This window comes from Oncorhynchus masou, chromosome 6, assembly GCF_036934945.1.
Source record: "Oncorhynchus masou masou isolate Uvic2021 chromosome 6, UVic_Omas_1.1, whole genome shotgun sequence".
NCBI lineage: Eukaryota > Metazoa > Chordata > Actinopteri > Salmoniformes > Salmonidae > Oncorhynchus > Oncorhynchus masou.
Genome location: NC_088217.1, coordinates 75,002,903 through 75,025,977, shown reverse-complemented (window position 1 = coordinate 75,025,977; position 23,075 = coordinate 75,002,903). Strand labels below are relative to the sequence as shown.

General features: G+C 44.7%; 1 protein-coding gene across 1 annotated transcript in view; it reads right to left on the bottom strand.

Moving 5' to 3' along the window:
* LOC135542622 (xin actin-binding repeat-containing protein 2-like) overlaps positions 1-23,075 on the bottom strand; it is a 51,879-nt gene that overhangs the window by 3,257 nt on the left and 25,547 nt on the right. The window contains exons 3-9 of the mRNA XM_064969728.1: positions 16,943-17,118; positions 15,448-15,588; positions 14,352-14,441; positions 12,746-12,815; positions 12,282-12,385; positions 11,852-11,996; positions 1,649-11,572 (exon numbers count right to left, since the gene is read on the bottom strand). Of these exons, the coding sequence (XP_064825800.1) occupies positions 1,649-11,572; positions 11,852-11,996; positions 12,282-12,385; positions 12,746-12,815; positions 14,352-14,441; positions 15,448-15,588; positions 16,943-17,118 (10,650 nt within the window). The remainder of the gene's footprint in view (positions 1-1,648; positions 11,573-11,851; positions 11,997-12,281; positions 12,386-12,745; positions 12,816-14,351; positions 14,442-15,447; positions 15,589-16,942; positions 17,119-23,075) is intronic.

Sequence of the window (23,075 nt, the reverse complement as noted above, 5' to 3'; positions counted from 1 at the left end):
CGATCTTTGAACCTCTGTACCTTTCTCACTCATCATTATTCAGGATTCACTCAGGATTATCCGTAAACATGCTAGCATTCATATTAATGTAGAAGTGTTTAGAAACACATTATATTCTTATTTGCATTAAAAGTGAATCCAAAATGACACAATACATGATTTACCATTCATTACTATTGGCCACAAAATAATCTGAAACACAACCAAAACTATGTAATTAGGCAAATGCATCCAAGTTTTGTAGAGTCACGTGTTCGGAATATGGGAACAAATACTCAACTTTTGACTACTTTATTTATAAGTTGTTGTTTTTTTTAAATGTATGTGACTTATTCAATAAAATCTCTTTCTCTGAGCAATTGTATTAGTATAAAATAATATATTTTCCCCATAAAATGTCACATACAATATACATTATCTCAGTATTTTAATTGTTTATTAGTCATTAGTCATTATTGCTCATATTTATTAAGGGTGTCAATAATTTAGGACCCCACTGTATGTAGTGCTCACGAAGACTTTATATTATACTATATGAGTCCATTATAAATTGTAGTTCATGTTTAGATAATTTCTATTTAGATTTAAAGGTACACTATGCAGAAATCGAGCCGCCATTTCCTGGTTGCTAAAATTCGAATAGTTCGCCTAATTAGATTTTTAGTGACAAAACAAGTGAATTTAGTGTAGTGAATCATTGTACCATCTAAACCGCTGTGAAATATATTTTACATAACCAAAAATATTGTATTTTCAGCTGTTTGAAGATGGTGTACAAAACCAAAAGTGAAAGACTCAAAAACGAAACTTAAGAAATGGAAGCATTGTAATAACACAGATAGAACAAATCTACCACTTCTTAGACTTGCTTTCAATGAGAATGACAGATCTATAACTCACATTTCTATGTGACTTTGGTCGGGTCCCCCAAAAAGTTACATATTGCAGCTTTAAATCCTAATCAGAATGATCATATAACTTATTACTTTTTTCTGGAATATACATGCTAATTCTATACTTAAGCATACGGTCCGAGGAGGTGTGGTATATGACCAATATACCACGGCAAAGGGATGTTTTTAGGCACTACAGAGCCCCCGAGGTGCCTTATTGCTATTATAAACTGGTTACCAAAGTAATTAGAGCAGTAAAAATAAATATTTTGTCATACCTGTGGTATACGGTCTGAAATACCACGGCCATCAGCCAATCAGCATTTATGGCTCGACCCACCCAGTTTATAATTAGAAATATACAACCGCATCCTCACACAAGCATGAAAACATTAATCCATAACTTCCCATCATTGCTTTTTGCAAAAGCAGCTCTATATCTTAGGCATCAACAAAACCACCCCCCTGTAGACAAGCACATCATGAGGCGCTCTCTTGCTGTGTTTTAATGCATTCCAAACAGACTGCCAGTACCCATTAGATACATTATGCTTTAGAAGTGTTAGTGTCTGTCAGATAAGAATAAAGAAGAAGAGCAACAAAGGGGAAATGCATCATTAAAAACAGTGCAGATGCAAAACTTTAATGCTGAATTTGAAGGTACTGTTAATAGCTTTTTACTTTCACACAAAAAATATGTTAAACACACCATCACTCTCTATTAGTCTCCCCTCATGCTCCACACGTTGGTTTACCCGTCACGACAGTCTCCTGCTGGTGTGTTACGATCTGTGATGTCCTCTGTTCTGAGACACTGAATCCCAGATTCTGGAACACACTCTCGCTTTCGGCCCAGGACTGGTGGAAGCTCTTCAGCAGGTCCTCGGTGGCGGCCTCCACAGGAACTGCCATCTCTTCAACCGTCCCTTTCACCACGTCGGCATAGGAGGGAGGGAGGGGGCGGGTCATGTGGCTCTCAGAGTGCATGCTGGTCTCGCTCCTCACCCCTCTTGTTACGGTGCCAAATTCATCCATGTCAGAGAACTCCTCAGTGACGGAATTTGTTTTGGAGTGGCCCGTTGGTTCGGCAGATTCTGATTCTCTCCTCTCTCTCTCCTCTTGTTTCTCCCTCACTTCTTTGAGAGCATTACGATCACCCAAGTCAAAGGCATTCTTGATGGCCTTGATGTTGAAGGCAGGTGTTTCACCGGTTTTTGGCGTTTTGGGGTCTGCCTCTGGATCTTCAGTGTCACTTCCCAGTCTATCCGTGATGATGATGGGATCTTTTCTGATGTACAGCTTTGGTTGTGGGGATTCAAATTGATTGACCAGCTTTGACAGGTCAAGCCTAGGGAGATCCTCTTTCATTATGTCTATATTCACACCCTCAGGAACTTCCTCTAGATCCTCTGGACCCAGGCGCTCCGGGATTTCAATGGGGTCCTTCCGCATGTATGTCCTGCTCACCTCTGCCTTCTGAGCTTCCTCAAAGAAGAACTTCTTGTCTCTGACAGTCATCATGGAGTCAACCATATCAGCCACATCCGGAGTCGTCGTCCCAGTCTCCATCTCCTGTGTCTGCATGTGGATCTCAGGTTCAATCAGCGCTGGGGAATCCTCTCTGTCAGAGGCTTGCTCTGTCGTCAGAAACTCAGGCATGGGTGGGGGAGGGGTCATGCCCCGAGAGAGCTTCGCAGTGGTGTCCTTCAACTTGGCTAGCTTTTCTGAGCGGTTCATGGTGGGAGAGGGTGTGGCCCTACAGAACCGAGAGGTAGGGGTGCGGGGAGGGGGAGGTGGTGGAGTTGGGGTGGCACCAGACCTGTATGACAGAGGAGGTGAGGGTGTCACTGTGAGGGGTGAGTTTGTTCTCCTCACTGATTCAATGCTTATGAAGGTAGGTGAAGGTGTTCGCGTTGCAAGCATGGGAGAGGGAACTCTGGGATCAGGACCTTTTACTTCAGTCAGCTCTGGCTTTTTGCTCTCATGAGAGATCTTCCTCTCCTCAACCACTTTCTTATGGGTTTCGACTCTTGACGAGCCAATGCTCATTTTAGATATTTTGGCTGTTGCTCCTCCAAATCCTTTCTTTTCCAGTGCTGGTGCAGATGGTGGTGCAGGTGATGATGCAGGTGGTGGTGCAGGTTGTGGTGCAGGTGGTTGTGCAGGTGATGATCCAGGTGCCGGTTCACTTTCCTGTTTTGCCGTGGCTGCCATGTGTCCTTCTAAGAATACAAGTTTTGCTTGTGCTAGGTTTCTCACACGGAAAATGATCTCTGTGAGCTTATTCTTATTCTGCTGAACAGCAACCTGTGTTAAATCACGCGTTTCCTCCGCCCTCATCAACCAGTCAGGGACCCCACTAAGTATTGTCCTCACTGAGTTTGAATCCATTTTCCCTGGATGAAGCTGCTTAATGTTAAATAGCAGCTTCTGTACCATTACACATTTCTCCGAATCTGTGCTCTCCTCCACTGATTGAGCTGAGCTTTCCACCATTGATTGAGCTGCTTCTGTCTGTGTTGCTGCCTTCCCTGCAATGTTAATGGAGACAGCCGTAGACTCTGCCTTCGACCTCTCCTGATGCTGCTGCATTTTGCTTACTTCTCCTTGTTGTTGGAAAGACTTGACTTGCTGCTTCTGTGTGCGAACCTGCTGTTCCTGCTTCTGGAAGCTCTGTTGAACTACTCTCGCATTAACAATCACTTGCTCGTGCTTCTGAATGTGCTGTTCCTGCATGCTTTGTTGACTATGGGAGACAGATATGTGGCAGTGCCCTGGAGCTTGAGCTACTGGCATGGGAACTAGCTTTGGCTCTTTGGGCAAAAGGACTTGAATGGCTTTCTGCTTTGCCTTTGTCTTCATTTGACTTTCCAGCTTTGTTTCCTTGGCAACTGCAGTTTTCTCAACCTCCTCAGCTTTCTCCTGTGTCACATTCATCTCCGCCTTTACATCATTTTTTGCTGAGCTACTGGTGGACATCTGGGTGCTCTCCTGAACTACTCTGGTCTCACTCTTAGAAATAGTCTCCATACCCGTTTGATGTACAAGTAATTCATTTTTCACTGCTCGTTGATCTTTTTCCACCACCTCGCTTTTCTCCTCCTTCTTCTCTGTTGGCAACTTCACTGTTCTCACCTTGAAATTTGGTGTCACTTTTGGAATTTTGATTTTGGTGGGCTGAGATGGAATCTTTTTTACTTCCTGTGTGAGTACGGCGTTAGTATTCTTTGCATCCTCTGCTTCGGATGTGACGGCGGATTGGGTTTGAAGATGTGCATTTTCCTGGACATTACTCTGAGTGGAGATGATAGACCGTGAGCTAGCATTCATACCACTCTGCTGCTCAGCCACTGAGGACGAAATCACATTAGAGCCAGATTGGACTTTAATGTTGGACTCATGGTGAGGGTGAGCAGCAGGGACTGAAATAGACTGATGCTTGCCCAAGGAAACAGACTGATGTTTTCTGGAGGCAACAGATGAGGTGAGTTCTTTCCCAGAAGAGGCCATCGAGGACTGATCAGTGGTAATGTGTTTCTTATCTGAGGAAATATTTCCAGATTCAGAGGTTGATTTCTTATTTACCATGGAGATCAATGGTTTGCTCAGGGGGATATGTGATAGAGCTTTCTTCGTGGGCGGCTCTTGTGATGCTGTGCGTACTTTGCTTTTAGACTGACTTTCCTCAGCCTGTTCATGTGTTACCTCTGAGGTCACCTTTGACTGCTCTGTTTTGTGTGCAAGTGAGTGTTGTTCATTTGCAACATTGGTTGAGCCCATCATCTGCATCATGTTAGTTGGAGGAGAGGTGGGAGATGTGACTCGTGAAGTGGCGGGAGTTGTGTCTTGTGACTTGTTTCTCTCAGCCTCCTCTCTTTGCACACGATACCTTTCCTCTGCCAGCATCAGTGGGGTTTTGAATTTACGGGCATATGGTTTAGGTTTTGCCACTGGTGCAAGTTCTGCAGGTGGGGGTATTTTGATTGGAGGGATGAATACCTTTTTAGGTGGTCGTGGCAACACTTCCTGTGGTGGTTTTGCCACTGGGATTGGTGAAGGGATTTTAGTCATGGACACTGTCGAATCAGATTGAACCTGTGTGTTGGTAGTATTTGTATTTTCTTCCTGTTTACAACTGATTTCACTTTTGACTTCCTGGACTACTCCTTCCTCTTTATGTTCTGTTTGAACCGTCATTGGTTGAGGAGGTGGAGGAGTTGGTGGTGGTGCTGCTGGCTTTTTCTGCCATTTTGGTTTGACCAGTATTGGTTGCTTGGGTGGCTCAGGTTTTGGGATTTTGAATAAAGGCCTAGCTTTAAATGGCTTTCCAGGTGGTGGTGTAGGCACTTGGTGTGGTATTGAGTTGAGCTCTTGCTGTGAGGGCGGTGGAGGAAGAAAGTCTTGTCCTGCCACGGATGGTGGAGGTGGGGGAGAAGGGAAAAAGTCGGGCTCCCCGCATTCTACTGGGGGTGGAGGAGGTGGAGGCGGAAGGTCACTGTCCTGTCTCATAATCAGGGGACGGGATGTGGGAAACATTGGGCTACGGCTTGACAGGGACATTGGGCAGCCTGCCACTGGTGAGGGCGGGGGAGGAAGAGATATCTCAGACTCAGAGGGTGGAGGCGGGGACGTGGGAGGAGGTGGGAAATGAATCTCAGGCGTCCCTTTCTTTAGCATACCTTTTCCCTTCATGTCCAGGTTCCGGAAATTTGTATTCAGATTTTTGACGTTGTGTTTTTGTGTGACAGTCTTATGCTCTTTCACTGTTGTTTGCAACTGTTTCATTGTTTTTGTTTCCTGTGTTTGCTTTGAAACAATATTAGTTTGAGATGTGCTTTGTCTTTCTTTCATCACATTTATGTCTGAGGCTGCTTCATCCTCAGTTATCTGATTGGCTGCTTTAATCTCCTTCATCTGATTCGTTGATGTATTATCAGTCATCTGATTGGTCATGTTTTTCTTGTTTATGAAGATGGGTTTAGGGGGTGGTGGTATTTTCTGTTTCACAGCCTGTTCTTTAACATGTGTCTGCTGTGAGGACTCAGACATATTGACTGTTTTGACCTGTGTGGTCACATTCATGTGTGAGACTTGTGTTTCTCTCTGTGTTTCTTTCATCACATTTATGTCTGAGACTGCTTTATTCTCAGTCATATGATTGACTGAAGTATTCACAATCATCTGATTGGCTGCTTTATTCTCAGTCATATGATTGGCTGATTTATTCACACTCATCTGATTGGATGCTTTATTTTCAGTCATATGATTGGCTGATTTATTCACACTCATCTGATTGGATGCTTTATTCTCAGTCATCTGATTGGCTGCTTTTTTTACAGTCATCTGATTGGCTGCTTTAATCTCTGTCATCTGATTCATTGATGTATTATCAGTCATCTGATTGGTCTGGTTTTTCTTCTTTATGATCATGTTCTTAGGAGGGGGTTGCATTTTCAGTTTCACACTCTGTTCAACACGTGTCTGTTCTTTAACTTCAGTCTGTTCTTTTACATGTTCCTGCTGTGAGGCCTCCAAAATATTTACTGTTTGTACCTGTGTTGTCATAGAGTGTTCCTCTTGGGTGAGGGTCCTGCTGCTCTTTACTGATTTGTTCTCGGTGTACGTCCCAGTGTGCTTTTGTGTGGTGTCCTGTGATTTACTGCTCTGACTCTGAGACAGGTTTTTCACAGCAGGGGCTAGATTGACTGTGACGTTCTCATTCTTAGCCACATCTGAGTATTCATGGTCCATCACTTGCTGTGTGGGTAATGGATTTTTCACATGAGCTCTGGGAGCTTTCCTGGGAGGATACTTTCGTACTTTCCGATTGGAATATTCTTTTCTCTGCATCAGATTCTTTATCGTTCCTTTAACATCTCCCTTTATCACCTCCTCCTTCTCCATCTGTGATTGCTCCTCTTCCTGGTCCTGCCCCTGCCCTTCGTAGAGGCATTTTATGGAGGTCTTCACATCTCCCTCAGTGCTTCCCCTGCGTTGCATTCGTGGGGATGTGGATGGTTCAAGTAACAGCTGTATTGTGCCTCTCACGTCCCCCTGTTCACTCACTTGGTGCTGGTAAAGCTTTTTCTCACTCGAGGCCTCATGCAAACCCTTCAGCGCAATATGAATGTCTCCCTTTACAATCTCCTCCTTTTGCATCTCTTTCACTGCCTGCTTAGCCTCTTCTAGTGATTTCAAGGTGCCTTTGATATCGCCGGGCACTAAATCCTCAACAGTTACCTCAGTCTTGGTGGTCGCCGACTTCTCTAATGATTGGAGGGCTCCTCGGATATCACCTCGGACAATTTCTGGCTTTTCCATTTCTTTGGCTTGGTTTTGAGCCTCCTCCAAAGACCTCAGAGTGGTGTGCAGGTCCCCTTTCACCACTTCCTCTTTCTCTATCACTACTCTCTTGCTAATAGTTTTGGTCAGTGAGTCCAGGGCCGCCCTCAGATCTCCCTTGACAATTTCCTCTTTCTGCAGGTTGTCCAGCAAGAGAGCAGGTTCCATCATGAACACCTTCACAGTGTTGTTGACATCACCAGGGACAATATCGTCGTCAGCTACTGTGCGTTCAATCTGCTGTTGATTCTTCCTTAGTGTCATTTTGGTTTCCATAACGTCGCCGCCAATGATACGTTCCTTCTGCGCCTGTTCTTGTTCCTCATTAGGTTCAAACTGGAGTTGTTTGAGGTAATCCAGTGCCCCAGATTCAATACAGGTAGAGTAAAAGCTAACGTTACCCCTCTCCGTGTCTTCCACCCTTATCCTTTTAGATTCCTCTGACCCTGGGTTGGACAAGAGACTGTGAAGGGTCCTACTGACATTGCCTTTGATGATATCCTCCTTCTCAATGCCACCACCGTCTTCCTTATTGAGGAGGGAGTATATAGTCATTCGCACATCTCCCTTTTCGTCTTCTTGAATCAGAATTCCACGTTTTGAGGAGCCCTCCTCCTTCAGTAGGTTGTTGATGGCCTCTTGAATGTCGCCTCTGAGGATTTCCTCCTTCTCAACATTGAATCCCTTTCCTTGGTTGAATAGCTGTTTTACTGTTGTGTTGATGTTGCCTCTCTCGTCCTGGTCTATGACTATCCCTTTCTCTGTCATTTCTCGTCTGTTTAGGAGGTTCATCATGATGTTGTTCAGATCCCCTCTGATCACCTCCTCCTTCTGGATTTCTGGAGCATCTTGGTTCATGAGTCTGTATTTTGCCATTCTGACATCTCCGATCTCATCCGTCTCAATGAGAATCCCTTGTGAGTCAACCATTTTCTGACAATACAGCTCTTCAAGGGTCTCTTTGATGCTCTTCCCCATTATTTCAGTTCTTTCTACACTGTTCTCATTAAATTTGGTTAAAGGAGTGGTTTCAAAAAGCCATGTTGTTGTCTTTACATCTGCTTGTGGGATCTCCTCCCGGGTGACAACAGTCTCTGTTCCGTCAGACTCTTTAATGCTGTCAAGTGGCTGTTTTTCAAAGAGCCACACAGACTGCTTGACATCTCCTTTCATCACTTCTTCTTTTGTCACGGTCTCCATTTCATCATATTCTAAGCCCTCGCCATGGATCTTATCGATGCTGTGTGTTTCAAACATCCACGAGGCAGTCCTGACGTCCCCTTTTTGGATCTCACTCACGCTAACAGTTCTAACATACTTCTGGGACAGTTCATCTGTCTCAAAAAGGTGTTTGTTTGTCTTCACATCACCACCCTGGATATCGTCAACTGTTTTAGTCAACACTTTCATGTCCTCAGCGATTTCATCAAGAGGTTGTGTTTCGAACCTCCACCTGGCCGTGCTGACGTCACCTTTCTGGACGTCCTCCTCAGTGACGGATTTGATGACATAGACGTCGTCTGTGTCCCTTATTGAATCCAGAGGTTTTGTCTCAAATAACCACCGGGCCCCCACCACGTCTCCTCTCATGATTTCTTCCTTTGTCATCGTGGTTACTTCATGGTAGTGGCCCTCTTTGTCACAGATTGCATACAGTGGCTGATTTTCAAACATCATGGTGTAGCTTTTCACATCCCCTTTCTCTATATCGTCCCTGATGATGCTCTGGAGTTTTGAAATTTCAGTCTCGGTGGACTCCTCCTGGATTTTATCGAGAGAGTAAGTCTCAAAAACGAAGCGTCCTTGACCAACGTTTCCTCCCTGCACATCGGTTACGGTGCGAGTATCCTTGGCTTCCTCTGTATCCTCGCGGATAGTGTCTATAGGTTGGTTTTCAAAAAGCCACGTGTTGTTCACCACATTTCCTTTCTGAATTTCCTCCGCCGTCAGGGTCTTCAGCTTATGCATTGTTTCAGATGAGGTTGATGTCATGATGTCGGATGACCGATTCTGAAAGAGAAACTTCATCCTAGACACATCTCCAGACTGGACATCAATCTTAGTCACCCTCCTGAAGGCACCACTCTCCTCCCCTGTGAGGTTCTCCAGGTTCTCTGTCTCAAAGAGGAAGCGAGCGTGATGCACATCTTTGCCTTGGACGTCCTCTTGTTTGACAGTGCAGGTTTTGAGAACGGTCTCCGATTCGGACTCGGAATGGTCACAGATGTTGTCGAGGTTCTGAGTCTCAAAGAGCCATGTGCATGTTTTGACGTCCCCTTTGTTGACCTCCTCAACCCCAGTCTCATTCCTCACCTTATCTGCTTTCTCATACAGATTATCCATTGGTTGAGTCTCGAACAGCCACCTGCAGGTTTTCACGTCACCCTTCTCAATTTCAACACTCTCCTTTGTCTTAGTTTCATCTTCTTCAGTTTTGCTGAAATGTTTAATACCATCGAGGGGTTGAGTTTCAAATAACCACTTGGCTGTCTTGACATCGCCCGATTCAATCTCCTCCTTTGATATACCTTTTATAATCTGGAATTTATTGCTACTTTCATCAAACCCATCGATGGGACGTGTTTCAAACATCCACCTGCAGCTACGAACATCTCCTTTTACTATCTCCTCACGTCGCACGGTTTTCACCTCATGGTAGTGTCCCTCGCTGTCTTGCATGGCATACATCGGGGTGGATTCAAAAAGAACTTTGTTTGATTTCACAGACCCACTGGTAACACCTTCAACTTGAATTCTCTGTGCCCCCTCACATCTGCTTAAATCCAAGGTTTCAAATCTTTCCTTGTGATTTGTGACGTCGCCCTTATCAATTTCTTCAAGGTTTATAGAGCGTGTCATTTCCTTCTTCTCCTCCCTTATGTTTTCAAGTGGTTGACTTTCAAAAACCCACTTCTGATGTCTAACATCACCCTTCTCCTCCTCAGACGCAACCATCTTCTGAAGTTTCCCTACTTCAGCCAAATCCTTCAGGTTCTCCATTGGCACTGTCTCAAACAGATGTTTTGCTGATCGCACATCACCTCCTACAATTGCCTCTGAGAGTAAATGTCTGGCATTGGCGTTGTCTTTCAGAGTATCCATCTGCTGTGTCTCGAAAACCAGGCAGTGCTTCCGCACATCAGCTCCAATAATCTCCTCCTTTTGCCTGATGCTTTGCCATTCCTCGTCTTTAATGGAGTCCAGTGTCTTTGTCTCGAACAGCCACCTCCCCCGGTTCACGTCTCCCTGCGAGTTGTCCTCCATGGAGACTCCACAGATCAGCTTCACCTTGGCAGGGTCTTTGTTGATCATGTCCAGAGGCTGGGTCTCAAAGAGCCAGCGGGAGGTCTTCACGTCTCCTTTCTCCATCTCCTCCCTGCGGATGGCGGTGATCTCCAGTATATTTCCAGAGTTGCCCCTGATGACACACATGGGCTGGGTCTCAAACATCCGCGTGGTTGTCTTCACTTCCCCTTTGATCTCCTCAAGCTCAGACTTCAGGTTCAAGAAGTGGCTCTCCTCAATGGTCTCTGTGTGGCTGAGGGAATCCAAGTGTTGAGTTTCAAACAGATACCTGGCTGTTTTCACGTCCCCTCCTGTAATATCTTTAGTGAAGACAACCTCCAAGGCTTGCTCATCCTCCTGGTAGATTTTATTCAGACAATCCAGTGGCTGGGTCTCAAAAAGATATGTGGCTGTTCGTACATCTCCTCTCGCCAGCTCGGTCAATTTCCCTGTCTGTACGGTGGAGTCTGGGGTGTCTGCACGCAGCGCATCCATGGGCTGGGTCTCAAACATCCAGGCTGTGTATTTGACATCACTTCCTGCAATGATTTCCTGCTCAGCAATGTTCTTCACTTCATCATCCTCATCTGGGGTGTCATCTTTAATGGTATCCAGCGGCTTATTCTCAAACATCCAGCGCATGGACTGCACCTCCCCTTTAAGGATCTCGTCCCACTCCAGGTAATCTCCCTCAGGGCTCATACATTCATCCCCACCACTGTTCTCAAACACATAGCAAGCCTGCTGGACTTCCCCGGTCATCTCATCTTCACTATCCAGCTGTGCCTGCTCGATCTCAGTGACGTCAGTGAAGTAGTCCTTCTCCATGGTCCTCCGAACCTCTGGGTGCATGTGCTTGTACAGGCGCTTCAGCTCATTGAGGTTCCTCTGCTTGGAGTACTGCTCCTTGTTGAATATGTATCTCTGTTGGACAGGCTGCTCCTGAGGCAGGAGAGAGTCACAGCACTCGGGGACCTCCTGGGGCATTAGTTCAGCGGGTGGAGGAGGGAAGTGCTCCATGGTCTCATAATCCATGGATGAGGCTGATGCAGCGGTAGAGGAAGAGACAGCCCCTGTTCTCATGGTGGATGAGGTTGAGGCATCGGTAGATGAGAAGACAGCCCCTGTCCTCATAGTGGATGAGGCTGAGCCAACGGTAGATGAGGAGACAGCCCCTGTCCTCATAGTGGATGAGGCTGAGGCAGCGGTAGATGAGGAGACAGCACCTGTCCTCATAGTGGATGAGGCTGAGGCAGCGGTAGATGAGGAGACAGCACCTGTCCTCATAGTGGATGAGGCTGAGGCAGCGGTAGATGAGGAGACAGCCCCTATCCTCATAGTGGATGAGGTTTCATAGCTCGTTGCGGCTGAAGCTTTGGATGACTGTTTAACAGTGGAGGAACTTTCATAGCTAGCTGCTGCTGAGGAGGACTGGTTTACCGGTGCCCATTGAAACTGGTTGTAATCCAGATCAATCTATGGTTTAATGATTGATGGAAAGAAGGACAGTGATAGTTGCAGTCAGAATATGAAGTGAGAGAAATGGAAAAGAGGACAGTATAGCAGAAAAAAGCGTAGAGTAGGTTTAAGCAGATAATGAGATCTCTGAATATGTTTGTTTTTACACAAAATTCTCACGTCATCCAATTTACTCAGTACACACTACCCTCAAAGTGAATTCCCCTGCTTTGATGTTGATATCATGGCATCGTCTATAGACACACTATAATGGCCATGTAGATAAACAGACTTCATCGTTACCTTAATTTGCTTGCCCGGCGTGGCCTGTTCGATCGTCTTCTCATACTGCTGCTTCAAAGCCTGAGTGGAGACCTTTGGTAAGTCCTCTCCTCCTATGACCCTAACTGAAATAGAAACAGGAAGCAGTTGTCTCATTAAATGATTCTCAGTTTGAAGCCCAGGTGGTTTGGAGGAAACTAAAATGGTGTCTTTAAAACCTACCATTTCCAATTCCGAAAGTGGCACTGATTAAGCTATTCCCAGTTGCAATATTTTTTACCTTCCTATGCCTTGATTTAATTTGTGGCCATGCACTGAAATTCTAATAGAAAAGCATCTGTGATACAATTCAATTCGACACCTCCTCTGTAATTTAGGCTTGGAGAATAATCTCCAGCTTTTCAACAGTCATTACTATACAACGTACACTCGAGCGTGTGATCAAAAAAGCCCAAAATGTAAACATGAATGGTATTATACTCTACCCGTTTCATCATAATGGTTTTCATAACTGGAGGCCACGTTGCTTTGTTGAACTCTTTGATCATGAGTCACCTGGAGTGAGATGGAGGCAAGCGGTGAGCACAATAGGCAATTCTTCAAATTGATTTCCTTCACACACAGACAACAGAAAGGTTGTGTAAGTGGAATGTTCATTCGTAATGAAAACAGCACGTAAGGTTCATTTAGTCCTGCATCTGTTTTTTTTAAAACTTTACTCTATGTAGGAAAACTTTGGAAAACAAATAAAGTGATATGTGAAACAAAAAGTGTTAAAATTATTCACGTACACTTAATTATAGATGTTGCGGGTAGTTGCAGGGGCAGCTAACATATTGAGTTTAAACAATTAGACTTATTGTGTAGATGTGGGCTGAAATGATGGAAAACGGCCCAGCAGGCTTCATGATGGGCTCAATATGCTTTTGTGACAAATAGGTTGGTTTGAGACTGCATAGTTGCAGGGTTAAGGGTCCAACTGAATATAAAGACAAATTAAAATATGTATACAGTTGAAGTCGGACGTTTACAGACACTTAGGTTGGAGTCATTAAAACTAGTTTTTCAACCACTACACAAATGTCTTGTTAACAAACTATAGTTTTGGCAAGTCGGTTAGGACATCTACTTTGTGCATGACACAAGTAATTTTTCCAACAGTTGTTTACAGACAGATTATTTCACTTATAATTCACTGTATCACACTTCCAGTGGGTCAGACATGTACATACACCAAGTTGACTGTGCCTTTAAATAGCTTGGAAAATTCCAGAAAATTATGTCATGGCTTAAGAAGATTTTGATAGGCTAATTGACATCTTGTGCACTTCACAAAATAGATGGCATCACGAGGGAGTAAAATTATGTGGATATATTGAAGCAACATCTCAAGACATCAGTCAGGAAGTTAAAGCTTGGTCAAATATGGGTCTTCCAAATGGACAATGACACCAAGCATACTTATAACGTTGTGGCAAAATTGCTTAAGGACAACAAAGTCAAAGTATTGGACAACAAAGTCAAAGTATTGGAGTGGCCATCACAAAGCCCTGACCTCAATCCTATAGAACATTTGTGGGCAGAACTGGAAAAGCGTGTGCGAGCGAGGATGCCTACAAACTTGACTCAGATTCACCAGCTCTGTCTGGAGGAATGGGCCAAAATTCACCCAACTTATTGTGGAAAGCTTGTGGAAGGATACCCAAAATGTTTGACCCAAGTTAAACAATTTAAAGGCAATGCTACCAAATATTAATTGAGTGTATGTAAACTTCTGACTCACTGGGAATGTGATGAAAGAAATAAAAGCTGAAATAAATAATTCTCTCTTCTATTCGTCTGACATTTCACATTCTTAAAGTGGTGATCCTAACTGACCTTAGACAGGGAATTTCTACTAATATTAAATGTCAGTTTAACAGTTGAAGTCGGAAGTTTACATACACCATAGCCAAATACATTTAAACTCAGTTTTTACACAATTCCTGACATTTAATCCTAGTTTGGATCACCACTTTATTTTAAGAAGTGAAATGCCAATAATAATACCAGGTAAGTAACGATTTGTAATAAGGTTTAAGTGTATATTACCTCCTGGCCATGGAAGTAGGCCACTTGTTGAGTGGTGGGACTGACCTCCCTGACACTGCTCCTCACTGTCACCTCCTGTGAGCTGGACACCTGTCAAGAAAGACCACACAGACCGTTCACACACTCGGCCTACATATTTATGATTCACAAACACAGATGTCTCCAGATGCCGGTGGGTGTGGTTTACACCGGTTCTACTTTACGGGGTTACGGCAGAACAGTATTTTGTCACGGACCCGCTTGACTAGCGTCTGTTCCTGTCGCTGACAGGTCGCCAGCAACACACTCTCACACAAACACTTTAACACACACACATTGTAGCTCGCAGTCACAAACACACAGCAGTATTGTGTTCCCCCTGACAGCAGACCATATTTAGAAGCAGGAGTGGAAAATATGAATGTTTAGAGAGCAAAGCTGACTGGAAAATTAATCTGCTACAAATAATACATAATTTCCTATCAATTGCAGTAATTTGAAAATACACCAAATGCACCTCAAATGGGTTTTCAAAATTGAATACCTGAAATTGAATACCTGAAATTGAATACCTGAAATTGAATACCTGAAATTGGACTTTCTTTCCCTGGCATTTAGAGCATAGAAGCATACATGCCAGAATAGTACTGCCTCCCTAAGACCACCTAGGTCTGGTATAACATATGTTGTTGCAAAACAGCATGTTTTACCATTACCTGAGCTGCAGAGACACATAAAAAGGCTCTTGACGCACAGTTACAACAACTCAACTCAACCCATTGCTCCACATCTGACCACAGCCCCATGCATCATTAAGTATTTACACAAGCCCACTCTCTGAATCCAGCCTGTTTTTAAAGCTCGGCAGGATGAGAGAGACTGGGAAAAATTGAATCGACTTCTATGAGATCCAGTGAGATCATGACAGCATGCTGAGTCATCGCACACCTCTATCCCGTGTGGCTGTGACCTGTATATGGGCTTTCTGCCTTGTTTTACTCGGGATTTGTATGACTCAGTATGGTTCAGTATGCTTTACTATGGTAGTGCAATATTATAAATAAATAAGAATACATTTCTATGTATGGCTTATGCTTTGCCTGTTTAGTTGCAGTACCTGCACGGATCTCTTTTCTACATGGGCCTGGGTAACGCTGGTCTGGGACTGGGAGGATGAGGCGTACTCCTGGCTCTCAAACTGTTTCTTCACGCTGGCCAGACCCCCTGGCAGAGAACAGGCTTCCGACTCCTCCATAACCTATGAAGAGAAGACATAGGTATCATTCGTTCGAGTCCTCGCCATGCAAACAGTTCTCATTAAAGTATCTTCAGGGATACAGTGGTAGTTAATGCAGAAGTGATAGTTCCCGGGACTTCCTGAAGGGGGCATAAGTGAGCAGCATATTCCACAGGACTGGACTACTTTCCCTAAATACAGTAGGGAGTTATGACTTGGACCTCATGACGTTTGCAAGAGCAGGATGTCCCCAGTCTCCCCACACAATTGGAAATCCCAAACATCTGTGACATCAAGTCAAATCAAACTAACTAGTACAACACAGTATAACAGTATCAAGCAATGTTTTAGCGGCATATGCAGACAGTGGCTGTAAATGTATTGATGGATAATTCTGGTCCAGATTCTGTCGGTTACCCCTCATAGTGTGCAGTAACCCTACAGCCCAGCCTCCCACCGTCAGCTGTCAGCAGCCTCCCCATGGGCCGTGACACTGGGATCAACGGAGATCACCGCAGAGGCACTGGCAAATGACACCGATGGCCTCAGAGCAAATCTATATTGCTGTCATTATTCAGTACTGAATGTAAAAGTAAATGATGCGTGATGAATGTTGATATCCCACTACTTGTCTTCAGAATGTTACATATTACAGAGGTTCCTGGAATATGTGGTTGCTGGGAGATCTTTGTCGTGTCCAGGAATATTCAACGCTGGGTTTCTTCATGACAAAAGAGGAATTATTTCTAATTATGAGGATTCTCAATATAAAAAGGCTTAGGAATATAAAAACGTCTTCCTGACGTCCCTTTCAGTTCCAATCAGATAACCGTGACCTGGGTATAGAGAAGCTGAATGGAATGCAACAGACCAGGGAAGAGAAGCCATTTAATCGTGAATAATAGTGAACCGCTGAGAATAGTAAAAGCCTAAAAGGTTGCGGCTCCGATGGCTTCAGTCCTCAGACTGAGTTGAATTAATGGCCTCGGCTTAATACATGCCCTCGTTTTCAATTACAGGTTGGACAAAGTGTGAGCTGCTTCCAGAGAGGTGTTTCTTTACTCTGACGAACCAGACACGTAAAGCTCTTTTTTGTTGTGTTTTTTTTTACACAGCGTGTTTGTGTGGTCATGGATGTCTGTGTAGAATAGTTTTGAGAATGTGTCATATTTGGAGGTATGTGAAAATGTTCTGTTAAATAAAGTCCATTAAAATGGGATGCACTGCCAATTATACCGCGCATATTTCAATGTGTGTGTTTGAAGGTATAGTGTCTGTCTTCCTGTCCTGCCTGCTTATCAGCCTGTCTAGTTATTATCCTTGGAGTGTCTTTCCCTCCATCTCTCTTTACGTCCTTGTGGAAGTGTCCCCTTACCGTGGCGGATGAGCTGCTGGCCTCCTTCTTGGACACGGCAGCCTGATACATGGCCATGCGTTCCTTTAGTGACACGGACTCTGCCTCCTCGCTGGTGGGCGCTCCTCCGTCTCCTTTCCTCTGACTCGCCACCCCTTCCCTTTCCTCAGGACGTCCTGACCTGGTTCCACCCGCAGCTGCAAAACGCAACAGTTTACTCTCCAGGACATGAGAATGCAGTTCATGCACATAAAGAGCCGAATCCTGACTTGAAAGCGGCATTTGTCACACGAATGTCTGCGTTCGTTCTCATCCTTTACAGTAAATCCGTGGTTTACGTAAGAGTCGGATCAGTTATGAGTCAACCTTTCTGCGTTTCAGCTCATTGATGTCCACCATTTCATGGTGCCAGTAGACTAATGGTCAAATAAAGTTAAAGTTAAACATGTACAAACAGAATAGATACTTTCAAGAGATAATTGTTGAAATAACCATGGAGGACATTTTAACAGGACGTATTGGAAAACTCCGTCCTATTAACTGTAAGGACGGGGCCATGATGTAACTGCTAGCGGCAGAGCGACAACAGTGACCGTCTCCACCAGTGGAGGCTGCTGTAGGGAGGATGGCTCATAATAATGGCTGGAATGGAGTCAGTGGAATGGTATCAAACACGTGGTTTCCATGTAGTTTATACCCTCCCATTGACTCCGTTCCAGCCATTATTATGAGCCGTCCTCCCTACAGCAGCCTCCACTCATCTCTTCTGCCATCCAGGTTAGCTTCACACCTCCGTCCGGCTTGTTCCAGAACCACGCCCTGTCACATGTTCCTTACAGGACCCCTCTACACATAGCCATAGGCAAGACAATGGGGATTCACAAAGGATGTCGTCATGAAACTGAAGCGAGTCAAACTCATCAATCAAACAGGACTGCTCTAACATCACACACAAATGGACGCGCACACTGATTAGTGGTTAGTACAGTACATCCCTGTAGACGTCCAATTAGAGTCAAGTATTGATTTGTGGTTGACTCCGCTACGCTATAAAGCATCATCAAGCCAGTGAGATGACTCCACTGAGGATCTTTCTAACACCCACACTGGACCTCAAGGCTTTTAGCATGTTGATTCTGCCGGGGTTACAATGCATTGAAATCAAAGAGGACACGGTTGGAAATGGTAATTGTGTTATGTAGTACACGCTGACATTTCTGCGTTGTGGATTTTCTCTGCTGTTCCACATACTGGGGGGGGGGGGGATCATAGCCAAAACAGAAGCACATGGATAGAACACTGGGATATTTTAAGGAACTGTTCCAATGGTAACTCGGCTACAACTATTAGCGAATAAGACTATTCTTTGCCTGGTACATACTGTGCGCATATACCCCTATGGAGGAGAGCTAGTCGCCCTAATGGCTGTCAGACCACTTTTAGAATTTAGAAAAGTCCTATGAATACATGTGTTACTATCTGCCGGTTTGATTTCCTATTCCTGGAATTGATTGGTTGTCTGACCGGATGACACAAGTCAAACATGCTCCCTACTTCAAGTCTTTTAAAACGGGGCCAAAGTATTTATTTGTCTCATAAACAAACCGGATTTCTCACAGGAGCCTAGCACTTGGATTGGCTACCATGTGATGAAAGCATGTTCCCTTAAACCACCATTTTTAGATCCTCCTGCTATGGCGGGTGTGTTAGTGTTAACCAATCACCCTGCGCTGCCGAGAGAGACAGCTAGAGGATTACTGACCCGCACAGCAACGTTCAAAAATAAATCTGGGTTTTACCCGCTCTTGACTATAAATACAGGTCAGATACTCTGCACCTGAGGTCACCTGAAACCTGACACTCGTTTAACACAGCGAACGAGGGATAATGCCCTCATTTATCACTGGGGATAAGTGTGTACCACACGTCAGGGTTCTGGTCTCGGTTTCCCAAAGGCATCTTAAGGCTAAATTCCTCGTTAGAACCTTCGTAGGAGCACCATTAAATCTCCGAGCTGTTTCCCAAAACCATTATTGACGTTGCACTGGAAAACTTTGTAATCTAACGCCTGCCTCGGACCACTTGAAAACAGCGAAGTGCGTTGTTAGAGGCTTGTTTGCGTTCCTGCGTCACTTTATCCACAGCAGATCTCCGGTATTTAGAATAAGCCACCTCAATATTTGTAGCCGTAGGTGGTAATATCTCTCTAGGAGCTGATCCGTTGTCAGTATTGTGGAATAATTATAATGTCAAGGAAAGATTTGAATGGAGAAAGCTGATCCAAGAGCAGCACTCCCTTTCTATTGATCCTATCAGTATTGACACATGCGCCAACAACACACTTACTGACCGTTCTCTCTGCCTGGTGTTTTGGGAAACGTGTGTTATGTCGTCGGACGTTGTAGGAAAGAAGATTTTAAACAATCCTGGCCCTAAATTACATCGCTATCAGGAAACTGAGCCCTGGGCTGTCAGTAAGACAGACAGACATACAAGCGGTTCTGATGCCATAAAAACATTGACAACAGTCCCTTGGTATGTTCGGCCTGCGAGCGGAGGTATGGTGGTGAACGAATGCAAAGCTCACCGTAGCGGGGAAGTGAGGTAACTAAACCAGGCTCCATGAGAGTCACAAAATAAATCATCTTCTTTTCCTACGGCCCTGTCTGCAGTCATGTTTCCCAGTAAGGGAGTGCTGCTCTTGGATCAGCTTTCTCCATTAAAAATTGTCCTTGACATTATAATTATTCCACAATACTGACAACGGATCAGCTCCTAGAGAGATATTCTGGATAAGAGCGTCTGCCAAATGACTTAAATGTAAATGTAAATATTACCACCTACGGCTACAAATATTGAGGTGGCTTATTCTAATGAAGGGAGAGAGAGAGAGAGAGAGAGAGAGAGAGAGAGAGAGAGAGAGAGAGAGGAGGTCAAACACAAGGACATCTCAAAAGAGCTCAGTTTCTCTAGAAGCCCCAAAGCTTTTTCATCTACATCACTGGCGCGTTCGTCTGTTTAATTAGCGATATCAACCCGATTTCAATGATTATAACATTTACAAATGACTTACTGGGTAAGATGCCATAATCTTCCAGCAGATTACCATCTGTTTGCGTTTTGACATCGCTGTCTTAAAAGCAGAGGTGCTTTCACTGATTTGATTTTCCTATATTAACTTCCCGTCCATGGAAGGCCACCTACTGTATGATTAGTCAGCAGTGCGTTTGCGGAAACTCCACATGGAAAAGTCTATGGGGGAGACATTATGTGTGGGGGAGGCCTTGCATCTGGTATGCATGGCTCAGCGGCTATATTGAGCTGAGACAGCCCCCCCCCCACGGTCACTGCTGCTGCTCTGCCTGTGGTTATGTGATCAGAGGTGCGCTACACTACTAGCTAGCTAGCCTCATGGAACCACAGACCCAGAGCTGCAGCTGAGATCCTGAGCCAAAGCTCGCTGTTCTGTGACTCCAGTTCAACTGGCTGCTCCCCAGGCACAGAGACGATGCACAATTATTAAGCTGTCAAATGGATCAAAGAGACCACTGGGTCGGCCTCAAGTACTTGGTCACGATGTCTCTACTGAGTACGCTCACAGTCGGACAGTCGGAGAGATTCCAGGCGAAATAACGAAGTCATATCAGATCGACAGATCAAGCTGACTTCATGCATACTTAACAATCCCACATCCTCATGGAATCATGCTTCCTTTCGCAATTTTACATTTGATTCATTTAGCAGACACTCTTATCCAGAGCATCTTACAGGAGCAACTAGGGTCAAGTGCCTTGCTTAAGGGCACATCGACAGATCCCTCGCCTAGATAACGCAGGGATTCGAACCATCGACCCCTCGGTCACCGGTCCAATCAGCATCATCTGACAACTAAATACTTCTGGAAAACATTTAGAAGACTCTTGCTGTAATTCCAGTCCTGTTTTACATGATAAAACAACCTAGTCGTACAGTACACGCAAGCAAAAGCTGTAGAAAACTGAAAAGGCAATCTACTGTCAACACAGTCAATTCACCATTCAGCCTCTCATTCATCCAGTACATATAGTATCTCTCTCTCTCTCTCTCTCTCTCTCTCTCTCTCTCTCTCGAAGTGTCTTTGTGTGTCTCACTCAAATCAATCATGTGACAATGAATGTCAGTCCACCTTTACATGCAGAGTATTGCAACACACTGAAAGGTTGTAAAGACTGGCTTACTTACTGTAGTGCTCTCTATGCCTTTAGCCCGACTGTGTACCTCAGACAATACAATCCCTCAGATAATGTTGAAGGGCCTTGAAATCCCCTGAGAGCCAGCAGCAGGGTCTTTTCGCCCAGCCGTTAAAAGAGAAAACTAAACAAAACCCTGGGAGGTGATTTAATGAGGGTTGGAGACCGGCTCCAGCAGTGTGCGATCAGCTCAGCTCTGTGGGGCCTAGTGGACAGTGACAGCTGATTTTATTTTAGATGCCCCCCCTTCCTAAAAGACGGAGCTCAGGAGGGGTAGGGGGGCTTTTTTTAGATGAGGTACCCTACATTCCCTTTACCTTAAGTCACACGGACCTAACAGAACAGACGTTCCTCACTGAGACCTCGAAACCGGACCCGCATCCCTCGTTTCTCAGAGTGGAGGGGAAAAGACGAAGGGATGAGGTGAGTAATCAACCCAGTGAGAGGACCGACCCAGATAACCTCATACACGTCCCCAAATCCAGAAATATTGACAACGATGATTCACCATGATGACGTTCTTTTAATATCTTTGATGATGAAATGCGTGAATCCACCCTTGGCTCCCTTTTAAGAGCCACAGACAGCAGGACTTTTTACATGCCAAAAATTAAAAGTAGAAAATGAAGGGGACTGAGTCGAGGGCAGACACCTGAGGTTCAGGGATGTCCCTTGGCTGCCCGGGCCCAGATGGGGAACAGGGATACCAGATGGACAGGAGTCCCCTCTGAGACCACAACAGAGCCGCCTGCCATAACTCGCCCTGATGCATCAGCCATGATCCTGGCATTTACAACACACTATATACAAATATATCTCAGATCTTGTGTGTGTGTGTGTGTGTGTGTGTGTGAGTGTGTGCGTGTGTGTGTGTGTGTGTGTGCGTGTGTGTGTGTGTGTGTGTGTGTGTGTGTGTGTGTGTGTGTGTGTGTGTGTGTGTGTAGACACTACAGTTAAGAGGCATTATATTTATATATTGGAATTGTTGTGTTTGTGGTACCGGGCCTGTCTAAGTAACTGAGTGACGCTGCTCCCTCTTTGTGCCAACGAGGATCCCTCCCCTTAAGTTACTGTCCAGCCTTTCTGAATTGCCTGGCTGAACAGCACCTTATCACCTGAAGATGGAAGAACATTGCCCAACACCTGCCGGATCTCTACATTAGTTTTGTTTGTTCTAACAAGCGTATTTAAAATGATCTTTGTAATGAAAAGCACTACATAAAATAAATCTATTATTATTGCTTTTATTATTATTATTAAAGCCACTTGTGTTCTGGGAATCGAAACATTTCCAGGAACTGTTACATAAATGCATGCCTTAAAGCTAGAATCCTTAGTTGCTAGATCCATTTTTGGACTTGATTGATTCCCATTGATTCTTGAAGAATATCTTATAAATGCTTAATGAGTTTAGTTCAACTGTCGTACCCCATCAGAACCCCAAATAGCTTTACTCCAATGTTTATAAAACATCATGAATGTAAACAAACACTGTAGAGATTCCCTAGAGCCTAGCGTCGTCCGGGTTAGGGAGGGCTTGGTCGGTAGGGATGTCCTTGTCTCATCGCGCACCAACGACTCCTGTGGCAGGCCGGGCGCAGTGCACGCTAACCAAGGTGGCCAGGTGCACAGTGTTTCCTCCGACACATTGGTGCAGCTGGCTTCCGGGTTGGATGCGTGCTGTGTTAAGAAGCAGTACGGCTGGTTGAGTTGTGTATCGGAGGACGCATGACTTTCAACCTTCGTCTCTCCCGAGCCGTACGGGAGTTGTAGCGATGAGACAAGATAGTAGCTACTACAACAATTGGATACCACGAAATTGGGGAGAAAGAAGGGGTAAAATTCAACAAAAATAAATAAATAAATAAAAAATAAAAAAACTATACATTTGATATCATAAATTTGAGTGTGGTTAAATTTCTCCA